Genomic DNA, 20163 nt, shown 5'->3' with positions numbered 1-20163 from the left:
TTTGTGTACCTTATTGAAAAGTGTTACCAACATTAGGTAGACAAACATTTACAAAGATAATATTGTTCACTTTTAATTGAAACTGGCAATGAAGTATTCATTTAACAATGATTATGATGATTATTGCTACTATTGCTACATTAGAAGGTCAAAACATTAAAACACAAATATTGTAGCTCTAAGTATGAGCCACCGAAAACTACAAGCACAGTGTGTGGTGGCCAGAAAGCTAACAGAATGCTAAAGTTAAAGCGGATTTACCAGACTTGTTGGTTCCTAAAGCTACAAATGAGTGCTGTTAGTTGTGTAAAAACAACTAGAGTGTGAGGTAAGCTGATTGTTAGAAAAAAAAAAAAGAATATCCCAGGCCATTAATGATGGATTTTGCATGCGCGTATTGCAGAGTGTGCATGTGACCACGGAAAGTGTGACGATGGTTTGGCGGGAAGAGGCAAGTGCGAGTGTCACAAAGGCTGGAAGGGAGCTTCCTGTTCCATAGGTATGCCCATACACACACACACACACACACACACATTCTCACACAGAGTCAGCATCTTCTGTAACCTGACATCACCTGCGTGTGTGTGTGTGTGTCAGAGATCAAGGACGACGCCTGTGGAGGAGTGTGTGACGAGAACGCCAAGTAGGTTCTATTGATGTATCAGTACGCTGTTATTCTTGAACTCACCTTGCTTGGTGGGGCACATTTATACATTTATACATGCAAATATATAAAAAAATCTAATATTCTGAACTAATTCATAACAAAGTAATTGTAGGACTGATTTGTTATTATATTGCATATTGTGGTGTGTTACAGCTGCATCACAGGGCCGCAGGGGACCGCTGCAGCCTGCGTGTGCGTCGCCGGCTACGAAGGCAATGGCACCTTCTGCAAAGGTAACAGTCGCACTCTAAGACACACTCTTCTTCTTTTTCGACTTCTGCTCCACGCCACATGTGACATGATGTGTGTCTCTCCCAGAGGTGGACGTGTGCAGCAGGTCTAACGGGGGTTGCTCGCGCTTTGCCACCTGTTCTACAGTCTCAGCCGGGGAGCGCACCTGCACCTGCAAGGAGGGCTACACGGGTGACGGGGTGGTCTGTCTGGGTAAATGCTTTGCACCATTTTGTCTGATTGACATGTACACACACACACAGAACACGTCTCAACGGTTTGTGTGTGTGTGTGTGTACTCAGAGGTCGACGGTTGTCTGATCAACAATGGAGGCTGCCACAAGTCAGCGGAGTGCATCAGGACAGGCCCCAACACTGTGAGAGCACACTCAGCCACAACTTTACAATCAATGAATTCAATGAAATCAATGAATTCATCAATGAGGGGTTGGACAAAGTTTAGCAGTTTTGAAGATTCTAAATTGTCCTGAATGTTCAAATACTACTTTGTCAAAGATACTGTGTGTTGTGTTGAATGAAGTCTCTAAATCAGGGGTGGGCAAACTTTTTGATTCGTGGGCCGTGTTGAGTTAACAAAATTGTCCGGGGGGGCCAGAATATATATTTCACACACACTATTTTACGCTTATAATTCTAACAGTCCACATTTGAATTTTATTTTAAGTGTCATCCTATCAGTTATATGTTCTCAATTCCCTTTTTTTCAGGAGCACTTTAAACATCAAACATCAACAATTTGCCAAATTGAATTTTACATAAAAAAAAATTACTGAATAAGACAACCGACATGCAAGTCATGTTGCCAGCTTGTATGTTAAAGGAATAATACTGGCGGGCCGGATTCAAACGCTTGGCGGGCCACATGTGGCCCCCGGGCCGCACTTTGCCCACCCCTGCTCTAAATGGTCTTCAGTGGTTACCAAAAAAGCTAAAGGGTTTCTTCTTGCTGCTTTCCAGGTGGCCTGCAGGTGTCAAGTGGGATTCCAAGGTTCCGGCAGGTTCTGTTATCCAGTTAATCCTTGCAAGACCGTACGTCTGCTATTTATTGACCTAACAGTTGAATTTGCTTATGTGGGAATGACTATTCAAACATAGTTAATTGTGATTAATCAAATAAGGAAAGTGTCAAATTGCTAACAGTGATAAATGCTGACACTTTTGAGTCACGCAGCCAGAAACATCAACTAAATTCATAGGTGAAGTCCTGTTATTTACCATCAATAGAACAATGGCGGCTGCAGCAAACATGCTCGCTGTGAGTACTTGGGTCTGGGTCAGAGGAACTGCTCCTGTCACAGAGGGCACGTGGGAGATGGCTTCGATTGCCGTGGAAACACCTACTCAGTGAGTGGCACGACTTCCGATCCAACACCACCACTCCCCCATCCTGCCACCATCATAATATTTTTCTCCAACAGGAGGTGCTCCGAAATCCAGATAATTCCGTTTTCCGTCAATTGCTCTCAGTGAGTTATCTTTTGTTTCTACCTTCAAAGTGCACATAGTTTGACTTTTTGTTGTTTTCTTGTTTTCAGAAGTCAGACACTCGAAGTCTTTATGGCAGTGGGCCGTTCACCCTCTTTGTCCCTGTCGTCAACAACACCTATTCCTCTGTGCGTATAACAACTTTGTATCTCATCGAAATGATGACTGACACCGTTAATGCCTGTGTATGTGTGTCACCATGTAGATTGACGAATGGCAGGCATCCGGTCGTCTAAATGATATGATTCGTTATCACATTGTTTCATGTGAGACTCTGACTTTCAATGACCTCCAAACCACGGAGCGTGCCATCTCCACATCGGGACACGAACTGCACTTCAGCTTCCAACGGGTCAGGAATATACTCACACACACACGGACACAAAGATGGTGCTTGCCCAATCTTTGGTGCGGGATTTAATAAAAAAAAAAGTTGGGCTGCATGGTGGTCGAGTAGTTAGCGCGCAGACCTCACAGTTAGGAGACTAGGGTTCAATTCCACCTTCGGCCATCTCTGTGTGGAGTTTGCATGTTCTCCCCGTGCATGCGTGGGTTTTCTCCGGGTACTCCGGTTTCCTCCCACATTCCAAAAACATGCTAGGTTAATTGGCCACTCCAAATTGTCCATAGGTATGAATGTGAGTGTGAATGAAACAGCTGGGATAGGCTCCAGCAACCCCCCCCCCCTCCCCGACCCTCGTGAGGAAAAGTGGAAGAAAATGAATGAATGATTGAGACTTTAGCTCTTTTTATTGGACTTGTTTTTTGTGATGCCACTAGAGAATACATTATTACCAGTGATGGTAAAGAGCAACGGTATGATGATAGCCATAGAACCAAAGATGATGAGAGAGTTGTCAATGGAGGGAATGCTATGATGGATCAAAATGACCTGAATCTGTGTGTGTCTCTGCAGGGCTCGGTGTGGATCAACAACAGTTCCAGGATCGTAACTAGTGACTACACCACATCAAACGGAGTCATCCACTACATAGACACTCTACTGACGCCATACAAGCTGCAGGGCAAGGGTCGCCTGGAGCAGGTGGGCTGCATTTGTTAACATGCTATTCATTCAATTGCTAATGAGGAACATTTGATGTGATGTGTCTCTTTTTTTTTTATATAGATGAACTTGACTGCGGCAGCTCACTTTTATGGCTACAGCGCCTTCTACAAGCTAATGGAGGTCAAACAGACACTTTGTTACATTCAGGCATCTTTCATGCATCCATCATAGGGGCCTCATCTATAAAGTGTGGTACCACAACTTGACGTGAGAATGTGCACACCGCTACGCCATCTTTGTAGTTGGAGATATGGCAAAAAAGCTGCGCACATTTGAAGCCCCTTTATTTTAGGTCTGAATATTTTTCTCCGTACGCACTTTTGAGGTTTCTGGTATATGCAGACTTCTAGGCAGATTTCCACGCACAGTTTTATAGATGAGGCACCTGGCCATTATGCATTCATCTAGTATCCATCCATCAGCCGTACATCATTTATCCATCCAATCTATGTTATGCATCTATGTATCTCTGTACATTCATCACCTGTCAATTATACATCCATATTGGATACATCCATCCTTTATGCTTCCAATCATCTATTTGTTTATCATGCGTACTTTCAATTATTATGCATTCCTTCCATAAATTATCCACTCATTCATCCATCCATCCATCCACCCCCCTCTATCTGGCCATGCATACACTTTTACAGCTGAAGTTACCCATGACAGTCATTGATGTCTCCCTGCCAACACCGGGTGTTGTGTGATCAATGTGCAGAGTGCAGGATTGCTCCCGATGCTCCAGTCGTCCATCCACCAGCCCTTCACCATGTTCTGGCCCACAGACCAGGCCCTCAAATCCCTGCTGCCCGAAAGGCAGCGCTGGCTCTCCAGTCCTGACAACCAAGAGCAGCTGGCTGCCACCATCAAAGCCCACATTATACGTAATTCCAAGGTGGGAGGCATTCATTCATTATATATACCTTATTTATTGAATGGCTTTCTTCTTCAGTACATCTGGAAATATGAACAGTCTAATTTGATAGACACGTCATCCTTTCAACAGTGACCTCTGTTGATCACTGATGGAATTGCAATGAATCCAAAATGTCCTCTAGGACGCCATAATGCTCACATTCCAATCACGCTTTATCCCCTGTTTGTGTAGGTTCTGGATGTCAGTCGGCCGGGTACAAACACGTGGTTCCGCACCATGCATGGATCAAAAATCAAGTACACCTGTGACAAGGCTCTGGTGGTGAGAACACACACTCACACACACACACACACTTCAGTAGTCTGTTGCTATAGCAACCACTGTTGTCTGGCCTTGCCATGATGATGGTATTTTGAACAGTAATATTCTAAATCCTTATTATTCTGCTTTTCTTTTAGTCTGATTGACAAAACCTTTTTTGGAAACTGTGTGTGCTGATTCAGGGGGACATACTGATCAATGAAAATGCCGCCAGATTAGTGGAGCGCTACTTGACCTTCAAAGAAGGCGTGGCCTACGGCATCGACCAGTTACTGGAGCCGCCTGGCTTGGGAGCGTACTGCAACAGCATTGAGAACAGAACCACCTATGTCAGTGGCACCAATACGATCATTTCTATTCCATGTGTGCATGCACAATTTAAATAGATTTACATGAAATACATTGTTTGTTCCTTTATCAGTGGCTCAGTAACTCCTTTGTGTCTCCAAATGCCTCAGGGACGCTGTGGTCGCTGTCTCTCCCCTCCACCATGCCCCATCAGACATGAGTACACAGTAAGACTTTCCGCTCAGCTCCAAACTAACGACCTAAAACGCTGATAAAGTGAACACAGTTGGTGCTGTTTCACAGGGACAGGTGGACAGTTGCGTGAGACCTCGTGCCAGGTATTCGCTGGGTTACTTGCGCTGGTCAGGTGACCTGGACGCAATGGGAAGAATCGGCTGTAAGAGAATATGTAAGTTTCCCACTTGGGTCCAGAAGTGCTGCAAAAACCACTACGGCCCAGACTGTCAAGGTAAGAAGCCTTTGTGCACACAGATTAGATAAGTTGTATCTTTAAGGATGATTGTTGAAATGTTAATATAAGTCAAAGATGAATATAATATTCATGTGTGCATAATTATTATGAGACTACCATAAAAAATATTATACCATCCCACATTTAAGATAAGGTGTTTCTATTTTCTTAGGCCACACAGTCCATTATTACTAGAAAACAGATCTTACAACTCAAACATTTTACTTTATACAGATAGTAAATATGTTGAACAATCATCAAATACTCACTTGTCCACTCTCAGTGTGTCCAGGTGGCGTGGAGTCACCTTGTGGCAGGCATGGGGCTTGCGATGACGGCATGAGTGGTTCAGGAAGGTGTAACTGTCTGTCGAGCTTCCAAGGAACGGCGTGTGAAATGTGTACGGCAGGACGTTATGGTCCTAACTGCACAGGTTGGTGGTGTTCGTCCCAAAATTACACAACAAACATGTCTGATACCGACATCGAAACAGTGTATGTCTGCACATAACAATACCAATACTTTTTCTGGCTTTTCTTATATAGTAATAAATGTGTATGCATGTGGTTTGCTTAATATAGAAACAAATCTAACCCATATTCTGCTCCCCTGAAGGAAGAAATGAAATGCTCGAATTCTACCAACACTGCTGCTACTTTTTATTTAAATTTTAAAAGCACATTGCTTTAAATAGCATATTTAATAACATGATGGGTAACCAGACTCGGAAGCATATTTTTTTCAGAAGATTAAAAAACTGAAATTAGAGAGTCTGACGACACGAACGCGGATAGTTCCGTCGCTGTTGCTGAGTTATCGGGTAGTCACTCTCCTCAGCCTCCATGGGAAAGTCTATTCCAGGGAGTGACCATTAGATGAACCTCGGCTACAGGAGCTGCAATGTGGTTTTCATCCTGGTCGCGGAACACGCTCTACACCCTTGCAAAGGTCGAGCCTCGTTGGCCTCCGCCAAGGCTGCCCTGTGTCACTGATTCTGTTCTAGTCACAGCCAATGGATTCTAGTTTGGGGGCCTTAGGTGCTCTTCTCTGCTACTTGCAGACGATGTCGTCCTGATAGCCTCATCAGGTTTTGACCTTCAGCGTTTACTGGGGCGGTTTGCAGCTGAGTGTAAAGCTTCTGGGATGAGACTCAGCACCTCCAAATCCGAGGCCATGGTTCTGAGTTGTAAAAGGGTATATTTCACCCTCCGGGTTGGGAATGAGGTCTCGACCCAAGTGGAGGAGTTCAAGTATCTTGGGGTCTTATTTACGAGCGAGGGAAGGTTGGAGCGTGAGGTCAACGGGCAGATAGGCTCAGCATTTGCAGCAATGCCATCCCTGTACTGGACTGGACTAAATTTAACGGGCGATCTTCATGCGTTCACACCCTCACTAATGGTCATCAACTTTGGGTCGTGGCCGAAAGAACAAAATAGCGTATTTTTCCCTCAAGGGGGCAGAAAGAGGCATTTTTGTTCCTTTAATAATAAGCTGCACCCTGCGGGTGAGGAATGTTAATGGCGAATGTTGGGGTGTTGCATGTTTTGCTTTTTTCACAGGATTATTCTCAACAAAATCATCTCACAACTTCTTGTGGGTGTATTTTCATTCATTTTCTACCGCTTATCCTCACAAGGGTCACACGGCACATACTATAGACAAACATTCACACTCACATTCATACCTATGGACAATTTGGAGTCACCAATTAACCTAGCATGTTTTTGGAATGTGGGAGGAAACCGGAGTCTCTGGAAAAAACCCACGCATGCACAGGGAGAACATGCAAACTCCACACAGAGATGGCCGAGGGTGGAATTGAACTCAGGTCTCCTAGCTGTGATGTCTGCGCACTAACCACACGACCGTCGTGCAGCCCTGGGTGTATTTTCATTACAAAGAATTATCACAACAGGCTGAGATTCCCATTCCAATTTTTTGAGGCCATTGTGTGTAAATTGCCCACCCAATCACAATGCAGCTTATATCCTTGCCCCTTGTGAGCGCTACAGCAGGCTGTCACCATAGCAACACTGCACACTCACCATCACACACCTTGTTGTGCTGTGCAGACGTCATGCAGTTGCCACCTCCAGTTGCTAAATGCTCACTAATCAGCACCTTGTCCGTACAATGGAAGTGTATTGCTGCAGAAATAATGAATGGGAAAAGCAGTTTAGCTCTGTATTAATATATAAGATGTATTACCTTTGTATATAGAGTACATTAGTAATAACTATGTACATCACCACTTTCCAGTCCACTGGGTTAGGCTCCAGTTTTCCTGAATAGGATACACGGTACAAAAAAAAATGAAGGAATGAATGAGAAGTTAACTTAATGTGTGTTTGTCTGTGTGTCAGCCTGTGACTGTGGGAATCAGGGAACATGTGACGACGGCATTGAAGGATCTGGCCAGTGTGTGTGTACGCCGGGCTGGAAGGGTGACCGCTGTCAGATTGACTTAGGTGAGTGTTGCTTACGATGCAATTACAATTAGTAATGGGTGTAACTGCTACTGTAGAATGGTTACACTGTACAGTGGCAGTCTCAATGGTACAGTTTGTTCAGTCTAAATGTTCCGGATGGATATTCCTCAAAAGATCAAATGTGGTAGGTCTTCAGGTCTGGCAAAGAGGACCGTTGTGATGATGATCTTAGAACCGAGGCTAATGAGTGCTGTATGTGCATGTGTGCAGGCTCCATCCCGGAGGAGTGTCGGCAGTGCCACCCTCAGGCTGACTGCTTGCCGGGTGTGGGATGTCTGTGTAAATCCGGTTTTCAGGGAAACGGCACCTTCTGTAGTGCTGAGCCACGTGAGTGTTCTTCATTTTTTTTACGTCTTTGTTAGCTAATCCATGTTTTTTGTTTGGAGAGCATCTGAACTAGTGAATTTAACATGAAATACTAGGATCCGAATAGTCTGAGAGAGTGAAGCTAGAATTTTTACGGTTTATGACACAATTGGTGGGGCTGGGGGAGGGGCATCTTGCTACCTTGGTCTCAGATGGCTTCAATTGTATTATGCTGCTACCAAGTGGTAGCTTTTATTGCATATTCATGTAAGTATGTGTGTTTTGGTAGCACTTAGACCCCCAAAGAGGTGATAGTGAGTCTCATGGGGTGCATGTGGGCCAGTGACTCTCCACAACCAGCAGATGGCACCATTTCTGTGAAGTATGATTCCGTATTTATAAATGGAATTTTGTTACTTACAGCATAGAAAACATGTTTACGATCTTCTAAATACATTTAACACGATTACAGCCTGCCAGACATGACGTAACACCTAGTTACCTTTACACTTGTATTACCCAGTATAGTAGACAAAATAGAAAATAAAACATTTACGACATACATAAGAATCATTCTCATATGTGTTGGGGTTCAGAATTGAGTTTTAGCGTGGCTGGTTTACGGCCGCAACAGTAGCCCATGTTAGGGATTATTGTGCCTGAGATAAAAATAAATATAAAATATAATGAAATAAAAATATAATAATATATGGAATAAATATATAATAAATAAATACATAAATATAATATAAGTCTTTATGTATTTATTTATTCATTAGGGACAATGCATACTGATGAACATCGGCAAGCAATACAGATGTAAATATGCCAGATTATAGCACAACTGCTGTTGTTCCCGACGACCACGTCTGGTGCTTGTGTGTCTCACCGAACATTACAGTAACATTACTGATACCACCAGTGTGGAATACTACACATAGTCACAACATCTAAGAATGCTTCTTGTAAATACCTTGTATATTTATTTTAGTTTATTCAGCCATTCTTTTGCTTGACAATGCTTAATTTGGGCAAAAGAAATACATAATATTTGCTTAAATATGCATTTTAAAAAACTAATAATAGGTAGTATTCAAACATGAAACAGCATGATTTATTGATGTATTTTTGAAAACCCTTTAAAGAGTGAAGCTGCAAAATCCGAAGCACAAAGTAGCATAGTATAACTGTATATGATGAATTAGACAAATCAGAGAAAAATTTATTTTTGCTCCACTTCCCACACTGGAGAAGTGGCAAGTAAGCAATAAGCAGCGGGCTAGGCTCCAGCGCCTCATGAGAAGATAGCTCATTTTACCTCCTGTTAACAGGAAGTGATGACAGATTTATTAAAAACTCTGCAGCTCCAGATCTCTGCTCCGAGTACAACGGCGGCTGTCACCAGGAAGCAGACTGCAACCAGACGGCGCTGCAGGTCAACTGCACCTGTCGCAGCGGTTACCAAGGCGATGGGTTGTCCTGCGAGCCCATTAACAGGTGACCTGGCATTCATGTTTTATTTGGGTTGGTTTTTGCAATATCAGATATAAAAACCTGAGATGTATCCGTCTGTCTTCTAGATGTGTGGAGGAGACAAACGGCGGCTGCAGTGACTTTGCTTCCTGCAAGTTCACAGGTCCGGTGAGTAAACACTTTGTCGGGTAATTTATGTTTAATTCACGCATTTATTTAACATCCAGTATCCACACCGTGGTCTCCTGCTTTCAAAGTGATTGCGCTGACTGTGTCCCTGCAGAACGAGCGCGAGTGTGAGTGCTCCCCGGGTTACGTGGGTAACGGAATACAGTGTCTGGAGAAAGTGGTGCCACCTGTTGACCGCTGCCTGGAAGACAATGGAGGGTGTGATGGCGTGGCCTCCTGCAAGGACTTGCATTATCATGGTAACACCTCCGCTACGTCTTTTACCGTTGTGACAAACATTTTACAGAAAACAGAGCTTTATATCCTTCAAATATTTTCACAAGAATTATTAGTTACCATAGTATTATCTGCTAATCATGGCTACTGCCTGTTACCATGGTAACTGTACTTTATATACCTATTGTATATGCATGCTTTTCACCACCTTAACACCTTAACACATCTGTTTCCATAGAAACATATATACACAAGAATACTGTATTCAGGAAACAGAACAGTCTGTATGTTACCATGGTAACACATCTACCCTGACTGCCATTACCACTGATACTGTCATGACTGTAATTACCATGGCAACAAATCTGTACCGGGCCAGTAATTTATAGTGATGTAGCAGAGTAACCATGGTAACTCGGCGGATTGAGTCCATCTTGTAACGGTGATACTCAGAAAAATCATTCTGTTGCTATGGTAACTGATGACTCTGCAGCAGAGAGTGGTCATGTGATACGTGATGCTTAGAGCAGCGTGTTAATACTCATGTCGCTTTTCCACTGAAGTACCGGCTCGGTTCAGACCTACTGGATGCCGTTACTGGGGGTCCCTTTTAGATATTACAGGCATAATAAGACACGCTAACAATGGAGGAGAACAATAGTCTGTATTTACGTTAAGGCCAGGGTAAGGACACTGAGGGCAGGGAGAAAACAAGCGCTGCAGTAAAGTGGAGACTGTGGAGTACAGTCGAACCTGCTTACCAATGTGGTCTTATTGCTAAAAAAGTGGTTGGCTGTTTTTGTCAACATAAAATTTTGAAACCGGGTCCGTGTGTAGTATTGTCAACGTCCTTGTTATTGCTAAACAGCAGTAGAGCTAGTGTCTAGTTCCACAGCATTAAACAGTATTAACCTGGATTCTACCACAGAAACTACTCTTAAGAGGATACAATATCATATGAAAACAAACTTATGCTTCTGGACAACGTTATGCGTAAATATGCAGGGAATTTTATGGTTTAATTTATTTCGGACATCCATATGATTACATTGAATTCTGCTGTGTATGTTACAATGCACAGTTCCGAGCAGGAAGAAGCGGAGTTTATTTAATACGACACTGTCTCCATAGCCCATCAATTGCTAAAACATATACATACGTACACAGTTATATTCATTTTCATTCATTCATTCATTCATTCGAGAGGTGGGGTACACCCTGGACTGGTGGCCAGTCAATCACAGGGCACATATAGACAAACAACCATTCACACTCACATTCATACCTATGGACAATTTGGAGTCGCCAATTAACCTCGCATGTTTTTGGAATGTGGGATGGAACCCGGAGTACCCGGAGAAAACCCACGCATCCACGGGGAGAACATGAAAACTCCACACAGAGATGGCCGAGGGTGGAATTGAAGTCGGTCTCCTAGCTGTGATGTCTGCGCGCTAACCACTAGATTGCCGTGCAGCCCCACAGTTATATTTGTATTTAAAACATTTTTTTTTTCCTTTTTCTCTTCTTTTTTATTTTCTGTTCTCCCCTGTTGATATGTGGATCCACATCCTGCCATCTTTGATGTTGTACTGTGACTATGCTAGAATTTAGATTAGTGTCCTTGAATGTAGATTCCTCATTTTAGTACTTAGTTGAACAAGCCCTTGCACGATGACATTCTCCCATTATCCGTATTGTCATAGTAATATTATCTTATCTATATGTCCAGATTGTTAAATATATTTAACACCTAGCTTGGACCTCCATTTAGCTTGATGTAGATTTTACCATTAGTACTCCAAATTTTTGTATCTTTCCCTGCTGCTGGTTAATTTCAGCATCGACATTAAAAGGACCCACTGTTTAATGCTTAAGCTACTGTTATCTGCTCAATCAACGAGCGACCTGATGTAAAAGCATCAATAGCAGGTAGAGCCGCTACAACCCAGCCAGGTACTATGCGGTGGAAAAGGGGGCAATAGGTCATGATTGGTTAAATTGCTAATGTGTTTCTCTGCTGTGGTCCAGCCAACACAGCGGGAGTGTTCCATCTGCGCTCTCCAGACGGGAAATACAAGATGAACTTCAGTCAGGCGGATGCCGCTTGCCAGGCTGAGGGCGCCATGCTGGCCAACCTCAAACAGCTGGGTGATGCACAGCAGGTATACCGGCACCACAGTGTGGTTTCCATGGCGACACAGACACTTCAATACACCCGACACAACTTCCATTACAGCTGGAACAGCTGTTTCTAGAATAGAGTTCAATGATTTTATTGTGGTTGTTTTATTTAGCTAGATTTAAGGGTGAAAATATTCGAAACATCTCTCAGTACGGTGTACTTAATGAAGTGGCTGATCGTTTAGATTTCGGAATGCTGCTGTTTTTCCAGCTGGGAATGCATCTGTGTGTGGCCGGCTGGATGGAAGGAGGAAAAGTGGGATACCCGACACGCTTCCCCACCGTGAAGTGTGGCGACAACCATGTGGGTGTGGTCCTCTACAAAGAACCTGTCGACCAGCAAAGCCAGTATGATGCCTACTGCTACAGACTCCGAGGTAGCATGCCGTTCAAAGATGCTCCATGTTGTTCAGGCAGTGGCGTGTTTTAATAATAATAATGTTCACGATGTGCAGACGTGACCTGCACGTGTCCTGCTGGCTACGTGGGAGATGGCAGCTTCTGTAATGGCGTCCTGACTGACGTCCTGGCAGCGCATAGCAACTTCTCTATATTCTACAAGGTTGAGCTTCTTTAACAGTAAATGTTGAGAGGACCTTCAATTCATGATTGTTTTTTTTTTGTTTTTTTTGCAGTTCTTGTTGGACTACAGCGAATTTTCTGGAGAAGGCAAACGACTTGTTGAGTTTTTATCTCACAGGAAGTCAGATGTAACGTTATTTGTTCCACATGACGCTGGCTTCAGCCCCAGCCAGGTAACTTGTACTTTTGACTCACTTAATAGTGCTCAGAAAATGTTTTACTTCCCAAAGTGGGTCAATATAAAACAAGATATTGGCCACAAATGGCCCCTGGAATGGACTTAGGAGACCCCTGGCTTAGGACCCCTGCATTGTATTCATCATGATAGGACTGTCGTTCATGTTTCTCCCCTAATCCAAGCAGGCTTCCTGCTTATGATAAGATAGCACAGCTCTAGTTGAAGAAGGGTGGTGCATAATTTTAAGTATTTATTCTCCAAGCATGCCACAACCTAAAATTGTTTATTCTTTTGGGATGCAAAACGCCGTCATTAAGATACAGTGGAGCGAGCCAACGACAGTCGTTGTAATGGTAATGGTTTTATTTCATTTGAACATGCATCAGATTACAATTGAGTGCATCACATAATCAGTTCACAGTTCCACATGTCCAAAAGGAGTAGGAAGAAGCAAAGCTTATTAAATCCTACCCCTCCATCTGGTACTTTTACAATCAGCAACTGTTACATTTGTTCACTTCCTGCTTTCCACAATACAGTTTAGGGTTTTTTTGTGTAGGTACTCTCAGGTCGAGATGTTGAGTATCACATTTCCACCAATCACATCAGACGACCGTTTAAGGATCTGAGACACCAGGAAGTCATCCCATCCAGGCTGGGCTTCAACTTGTCTGTTACCCATGGCAACAATGAGGTCAAATGCGCAAAAGCAGACACCATCAACACACTGCAATGAATTTTAAACTTTACTTGAATGCTCTTTTTCAACCTTCCTTCACCCCCACAGAGTCTTAAACTGGTCAACCGGCGCCTCTTGCTGGTGTGGGACATTCCCGCCGTCAACGGCATCATCCACATCATTGAGTCGCCGCTCACAGCACCGCCCCCTCTGGTGAGGATTCAAACTGTCCATTACTTTGGTTCTTATAGTGTTTGATGCAGGGGCGTCACTAGGTTCTGAGGACAGGGGAGGGGCTTAGCCCCTTGGAGATGCACAGGATATGAATGAATGTAGTAGACATTCAAAAAAATAAGGAACAAGAACCGGGATATAACTTTCCCACTTTTGTACAGATTTAGTAGAGATACTCAATAGTTTTAGGCCACCATTAAATGTACACAAGTACACACAATCTACACTGCAAAACCACTGCTCAAGCTTTGCAACCACTCTGTCCAGTGGACAGTGATCAATGATATAATAATCATTATTATATTATTGATTAGCCTATTATTATCATCACTATTCTTCTGATTATTACTACTACTACCAGTAGTAGTAGGCTAATATTAGCCTGCTTATTGGCTTGCTTATTAGCCTGCTTTTGCTCTATTATATGAAATTTGTTAGAGATTTTTTTGTAAAAAAAAAAAAAAATCAATAAAATTAAAAAAAATAATAATTTAAAAAATATCTAATTATTTAGGAGGGCTTAAGAACATTTTAGTGGGGCTTCAGCCCCCTTATTGGCTTGCTTATTAGCCTGCTTTTGCCCTACTACATGAAATTTGTCAGAGATTTTTTTGTAAAAAAAAAAAAAAAATCAATAAAATGTTTAAAAAAAAAAAAAATCTAATTATTTAGGGGGGGGTTAAGAAAATTTTAGTGGGGCTGAAGCCCCCCTTATTGGCTTGCTTATTAGCCTGCTTTTGCCCTACTACATGAAATTTGTCAGAGATTTTTTTGTAAAAAAAAAACATCAATAAAATGTTTTAAAAAATCAAAAAAAAATCTAATTATTTAGGGGGGCTTAAGAACATTTTAGTGGGGCTTCAGCCCTCCTTATTGGCTTGCTTATTAGCCTGCTTTTGCTCTATTATATGAAATTTATATTGAGATTTTTCATATATGAGATTTTTTTTGTAAAAAAAAATATAATTAAAAAATATTATTATTATATATTATAAATTATTTATTATTATTTGAAGCGCCCCCTAAAATTGGCCTAGTTAAACCACTGGTTTGATGTAAAGCCTAGGTCACTGGTGCGTTTTCTTTGTTCATGGAGAACGTAGTTGTGGTGACCATGAAGGAGTAAGATCTCAACACACATGGAGGACGTATAAAATATGTGAACGTGCATCGACCGCTTTAATTACGTATGACAAAGAACCTCTCCGGCCGGTCCGTGATCTTGGAAATCAGCATGTCACACGTGCGCCGTTGTTTTTTTGTACGTTTCTTGATTTTTGTGCACATAGACCAACCATATGAGCCCTATAGGTATCCTATCCTATAGCCCTATCAACCATAGGACACCTTTCATTCATTTTTAAGTGATCTAATTTTAAGTCTTCCTCTGGTTGCCATAGTTACCCGGTGCATTAAAGTGATGTAGTCATTCATCTTCAGGTTTCCCATCATGCGTCTCGTGGCCACGTCCATTCAAGCGGCACCGTCTCGGCCATCTTGGTGTCGTTGCTGCTGGCTGGCGTGATGGCGGCGCTCGGCTATTACGTCTTCAAGCACAAGACAGATGCCTTCCGCTTCCAGTACTTCAAAGTGAGACACACGCTCTGGACGCCGTGTGCTTTTCATCGTCTGTTATGATCGTTCTAACTGCTAACATGTCCTGTGTGATAGAACGATGACGAGGACAATCCAGCTGGTGGCTCAACCAAACCCGCCCTCGTCTCCATCCCCAATCCTTTGTACAGCGGATCTAGGGCCTTTGCCGAACCCTTTGGGGTGAGTTGACCAATCACAGCCTGACTAGTTGACTCCTTCACGCCTGGATTTTACAATCTATTCGGGCGGTTGAGTGGTTAGCACGCAGACTTCACAGCTGGGAGACTCGAGTTCAATCCCAACCCTCGGCCATCTCTGTGTGGAGTTTTGATAGATAGAGTGAAAAGTAGTTATCCTCCTATTGTGAATGGTTGTTTGTCTATATGTGCCCTGTGATTGGCTGGCCACCAGTCCAGGGTGTACCCCGCCTCTCGCCCGAAGACAGCTGGGATAGGCTCCAGCATGTCCAACATGATCGAGTGAAAAGAAGTCATCCTCCTATTGCGTGTGGAAGTGGTACATTTTTGGCTTTTTTGTTTTGTCTTTTGGCTGCATGGCGATCTAGTGGTTAGCGCGCAGACCTCACAGCTAGGAGACCCGAGTTCAATTCCACCCTCGGCCATCTCTGTGTGGAGTTTGCATGTTCTCCCCGTGCATGCGTGGATTTTCTCCGGGTACTCCGGTTTCCTCCCACATTCCAAAAACATGCTAGGTTAATTGGCGACTCCAAATTGTCCATAGGTATGAATGTGAGTGTGAATGGTTGTTTGTCTATATGTGCCCTGTGATTGGCTGGCCACCAGTCCAGGGTGTACCCCGTCTCTCGTTCAATGACAGCTGGGATAGGCTCCAGCATACCGCCACAGCCCTAATGTGGTTAAACGGCATAGAAAATGGATGGATAAGTTTATAACCGCCTCAAGATTACATTTCTTTCAACCAAAAAATAATTTGAAATTGCATTATGACGTCACCAGGCTCAGAAATGGTCACCATTTTGTCTCTGCGATACCCAACAAGCTAATCAAAAGGATCCACATGGGCATCATCATCATCTTTTACAGCGGGATACTGGAACCCACCGCTGTTTTCTACGTGTATTTCCTGTACGCACTCTCCCGGAGCTGTGGCTACTTCTGCGTCTTGTTTTGTTTTTTACATCCATACTAAACCCTCCCCCCCCCAACACACACACCATAAATACACACAACATACATCGTGAACCCACATATCTCCAAAGTCGAAAGTTAGAATATGAAACTGCTTGAGGCAGTCATTCTGCTATAAGATAGGCTAATACATTCAATGATTGCTCACTTTTAGTAGCTAAACGCTGCCAAATCGCTATCATTAGCTGACAATAAAATAATTGGTGTGTATGTGTGTTACGTGGGGCATGGCTTAAGTGCTCAAAGCAGGAAGCGGGTAGGACATAACGCTTGAAGCACCGTGGAACGTTAGTGCCCTCTGGGCAGTTGCGTAACAGTGAACAGCGTAAGGAGCATGAATAAACACATTTCAGTGCACGCTGGTGTCAATCGCAGCAGGAAGCCGTTATGTTCGTTTTCATTCAACACAAAAACAGTAAAGGGAAAAAAAAAACACTGAATGTCGCTGCGCGGTTTAGAATTAGCATCATGAATTAAATACAGTGGAACCTTTTGCATCATTAATTTGTTCCAGAAGTTCCTGACTTGAACCCCAATTAATCTGTTCCAAAACAGTTACCTTTACCTTCATTGAAGACGTGATTCTTGATGGGACTGTTCCCAAAAACAGCAAGATGGCACCTTCTTGTTTTGCTATGAGTTATTTCTTGAATTTAGTAGTGTTTCTCAATTCAGGTGGTGACTTTGGGAACAATTAAAAACTTCTTTCTTTTGTAACTTATATTCATTTTCAATTGTTTAATGCATGGAAAACTGTAATTATAAAACTATAAAAATATAATTTGTTAACATTTTTGAGAGTCAGCGGCTGATGACATAATAGATTGCATACAAAGCTGACTCCTTGTTCCTGTTTCCATCTAGTGGAAAGCTAATAGTTCATGTTTGAGTCTTTATTGTCAATTCACCATATATCAAGGACATACAGAGTATGGGAATTATGTTTTTTCGACATATGCTAACCAAAAAATGCACATAAACATAAGCAAAATTGTGGTGTAAATGTTGTTAACCAAAAATAAAAAAAAACACTAAACGGGGCGGACGCTAACTATTAAAGCCATCCAGGTTATGCTAATCCACAAAGGCTGAATTGAAGCAACTGGACTCTTCTTGTTGGGGGCGGGGTAAACAAATCATATATAAACGCATTAACTTAATTAATCCACCTTTCCGCGCTGCTTATGGCTTCAGCAACAGTTTGGCTGATATTTCACGTTCATGTTTCACGTTCACAAAAACAGTCCGATGTGAAATGTTCTTGCAGGGAATCACCAACTCCAACCACTTCTGCCTGAACTTGCCTCATAGAAAGATTTCCTGGGAACCATAGCTAACAATCATAAACAGGACGAAGCAGAGCTGTGTGGAGGGCAGTCCTAGAGCGTATCTGGCCTACATCGCATGCCCATATAAGGGCGCTTGACTCCTTGTGATGTCACAGCAAGCCAGTGTGAGAAAAAACTCTCTGAAACCGAGCGTTCAGAGCCATGTATTTATACATAGGAAAAATGGAAAAAGCATAATAAGTCCTCTTTAAGATGTTGTTTAAATGATGAAGGATACATCTTCAAACCCATTCCTAATCCTCCTCCTTGCAGGACGTGGGTCAGGCGGCAGAACCAGCAGAACCAGAGGAACCACCAAAGATTCTGGACCTGGACCAATAAAAGCAGCTGTTTGTGTGGTGACTTTAATCATACGTTCCTACAAGCTTCAAATCAAGCCAGGACAAAGTGATTGTCAATAAAGTTGCACTAATCTTTTTTTTTAAACCATCCATGTATCATATGACTGCTATTTGTCAACTTGTCTCCCCCCATTTGATGTTTTTTTGCAACTGTGTATGAATGTGGGGTTGTTATGAAAGGGCAAAGAAAAAACATTCCATGAGGATCTCAGGAAGGCTTTATGGCTCCAATGTTGTTGTCCAGCAGCTCCTTCTCCACATGTTCCACTTTCCTCTCAGACCTTTTCTTCTAGCAGCCACATTTTCTTTCCCCAAACAATGTGAAATTACCCGTATGCGTGCTCATGCTGAATCATTGATGGTGTAGATTAGAACGTCGGCACAAGAGAGAGGCGCCACTGTTCCCTCTACGTCTCTAACGCTGTTCAACTGACGTCCATGACACGAGACGTCAAGACGTCCACATGATTATGCAACCGTTGACATGGTCAGCCACCCCCAACACACACTAGCATGGTTGCTCCATGCCTAAAAACGCAAAATTTATTTAGGAAGTCGGGAAGCCAAGCTAATGGAAGGACACCAGTTTATGACTATGTATGTATGTATGTATGTATGTATGTATGTATGTATGTATGTATGTATGTATGTATGTATGTATGTATGTATGTATGTATGTATGTATGTATGTATGTATGTATGTATGTATGTATGTATGTATGTATGCATGCATGCATGCATGCATGCATGCATGTATGTATGTATGTATGTTTTATTGATTGATATAGTGGAGTTCATGACACAAAGCAAAGGCATCAGACAATACTTTTTTCTGTATAACGAGCCACTACGCGTGAAAGGGTAACATTAGTTAGAGATTTGGACATCTTACCTTTGAGTTAATTTATCTATTTATTTATTCATCGGACTAATAAAGATGAAAGTTGCATTTCCGTGTGTAGCGTGCAGGAGATAAAGCCAATCAGGAGGGGAGGTTCATGTCAGCTGACTGATCTACAAAGTGACATTAATGCCATTGACGTGATGAGCACCCCTTATAATGATAAGGTTGTTTATTTCATTTCATCCATCAGCCACGTTCCACAGATGGTCCCTGCACCACATCGACACTGCCAACTAGTGGTCTGGCATGCACATTACAGTTTCGTTGTTTGGAGGAAAAGCAATGTTTATTAGCTTGTGTGTAAATTCAGCCTCTGATGTGTTCATTCTTTTCAGTCTTGATAACATGGCTGCTGATAAGCTTAGCTTATGTAACTTAGTTTAGAAAACAAAAGCGAGCCCCTGAAGCTCTGGTTCCGTGTGGACATTCTCGTCTGGTATTCTATCTTGCTTGGGGTGAGAATCAACACGTTGGATATGAGCAGAGCAGCCATGTTGTTTACGACCCATCGTTTCCTCTTCTTCTTCGGTGGTGCGGCTGGCCGTGTGATCTTCCTCTGTGATGTATGCCGCTCGCATCGGAGGCGCCAATGAACAAGCGTGTGTGTGTGTGTTGTTTTGTGTAGAAGAGCAACAACAAAGCAGCGTGGAGCGCCGCGTTTTGTTTTGATTTAAACGTGCGTGACGACGCTCCGGCGGCTTCTCGGCCGGCTGGCTTCCCTTCTTCCCTTCCCCCCCTACGACACAAAGAGCCGAGCGCGCGCAGCCATTGCAATTGGTTTTGCCTGGGGGGGGGGGGGGGTGTAGAGGAAGGAAGTGAAGACGGAAGACGCTAACCTTC

The 20163-nt window shown here is 42.9% G+C and overlaps 1 protein-coding gene across 1 annotated transcript in view; it reads left to right on the top strand.

Moving 5' to 3' along the window:
* Positions 1-18507, top strand: part of stab1 (stabilin 1) — a 35096-nt gene extending 16589 nt beyond the window's left edge. Inside the window, exons 40-71 of the mRNA XM_058055458.1 lie at positions 404-499; positions 598-643; positions 821-900; positions 986-1111; positions 1202-1275; positions 1877-1948; positions 2144-2263; positions 2338-2385; positions 2455-2532; positions 2610-2756; positions 3321-3449; positions 3534-3593; positions 4195-4371; positions 4585-4674; positions 4857-5003; positions 5133-5189; positions 5266-5431; positions 5718-5867; positions 7798-7902; positions 8134-8250; positions 9594-9726; positions 9810-9870; positions 9986-10130; positions 12139-12272; positions 12503-12668; positions 12747-12853; positions 12927-13046; positions 13611-13745; positions 13839-13943; positions 15405-15554; positions 15636-15740; positions 18331-18507. Of these exons, the coding sequence (XP_057911441.1) occupies positions 404-499; positions 598-643; positions 821-900; positions 986-1111; positions 1202-1275; positions 1877-1948; positions 2144-2263; positions 2338-2385; positions 2455-2532; positions 2610-2756; positions 3321-3449; positions 3534-3593; positions 4195-4371; positions 4585-4674; positions 4857-5003; positions 5133-5189; positions 5266-5431; positions 5718-5867; positions 7798-7902; positions 8134-8250; positions 9594-9726; positions 9810-9870; positions 9986-10130; positions 12139-12272; positions 12503-12668; positions 12747-12853; positions 12927-13046; positions 13611-13745; positions 13839-13943; positions 15405-15554; positions 15636-15740; positions 18331-18399 (3515 nt within the window). The 3' untranslated portion in view covers positions 18400-18507. The remainder of the gene's footprint in view (positions 1-403; positions 500-597; positions 644-820; positions 901-985; positions 1112-1201; positions 1276-1876; positions 1949-2143; positions 2264-2337; positions 2386-2454; positions 2533-2609; positions 2757-3320; positions 3450-3533; positions 3594-4194; positions 4372-4584; positions 4675-4856; positions 5004-5132; positions 5190-5265; positions 5432-5717; positions 5868-7797; positions 7903-8133; positions 8251-9593; positions 9727-9809; positions 9871-9985; positions 10131-12138; positions 12273-12502; positions 12669-12746; positions 12854-12926; positions 13047-13610; positions 13746-13838; positions 13944-15404; positions 15555-15635; positions 15741-18330) is intronic.
* Positions 18508-20163: the final 1656 nt, after the last annotated feature.

Source organism: Doryrhamphus excisus, chromosome 18 (assembly GCF_030265055.1).
Source record: "Doryrhamphus excisus isolate RoL2022-K1 chromosome 18, RoL_Dexc_1.0, whole genome shotgun sequence".
Classification (NCBI taxonomy): Eukaryota; Metazoa; Chordata; class Actinopteri; order Syngnathiformes; family Syngnathidae; genus Doryrhamphus; species Doryrhamphus excisus.
This window is presented reverse-complemented; position numbering and strand designations above follow the sequence as displayed.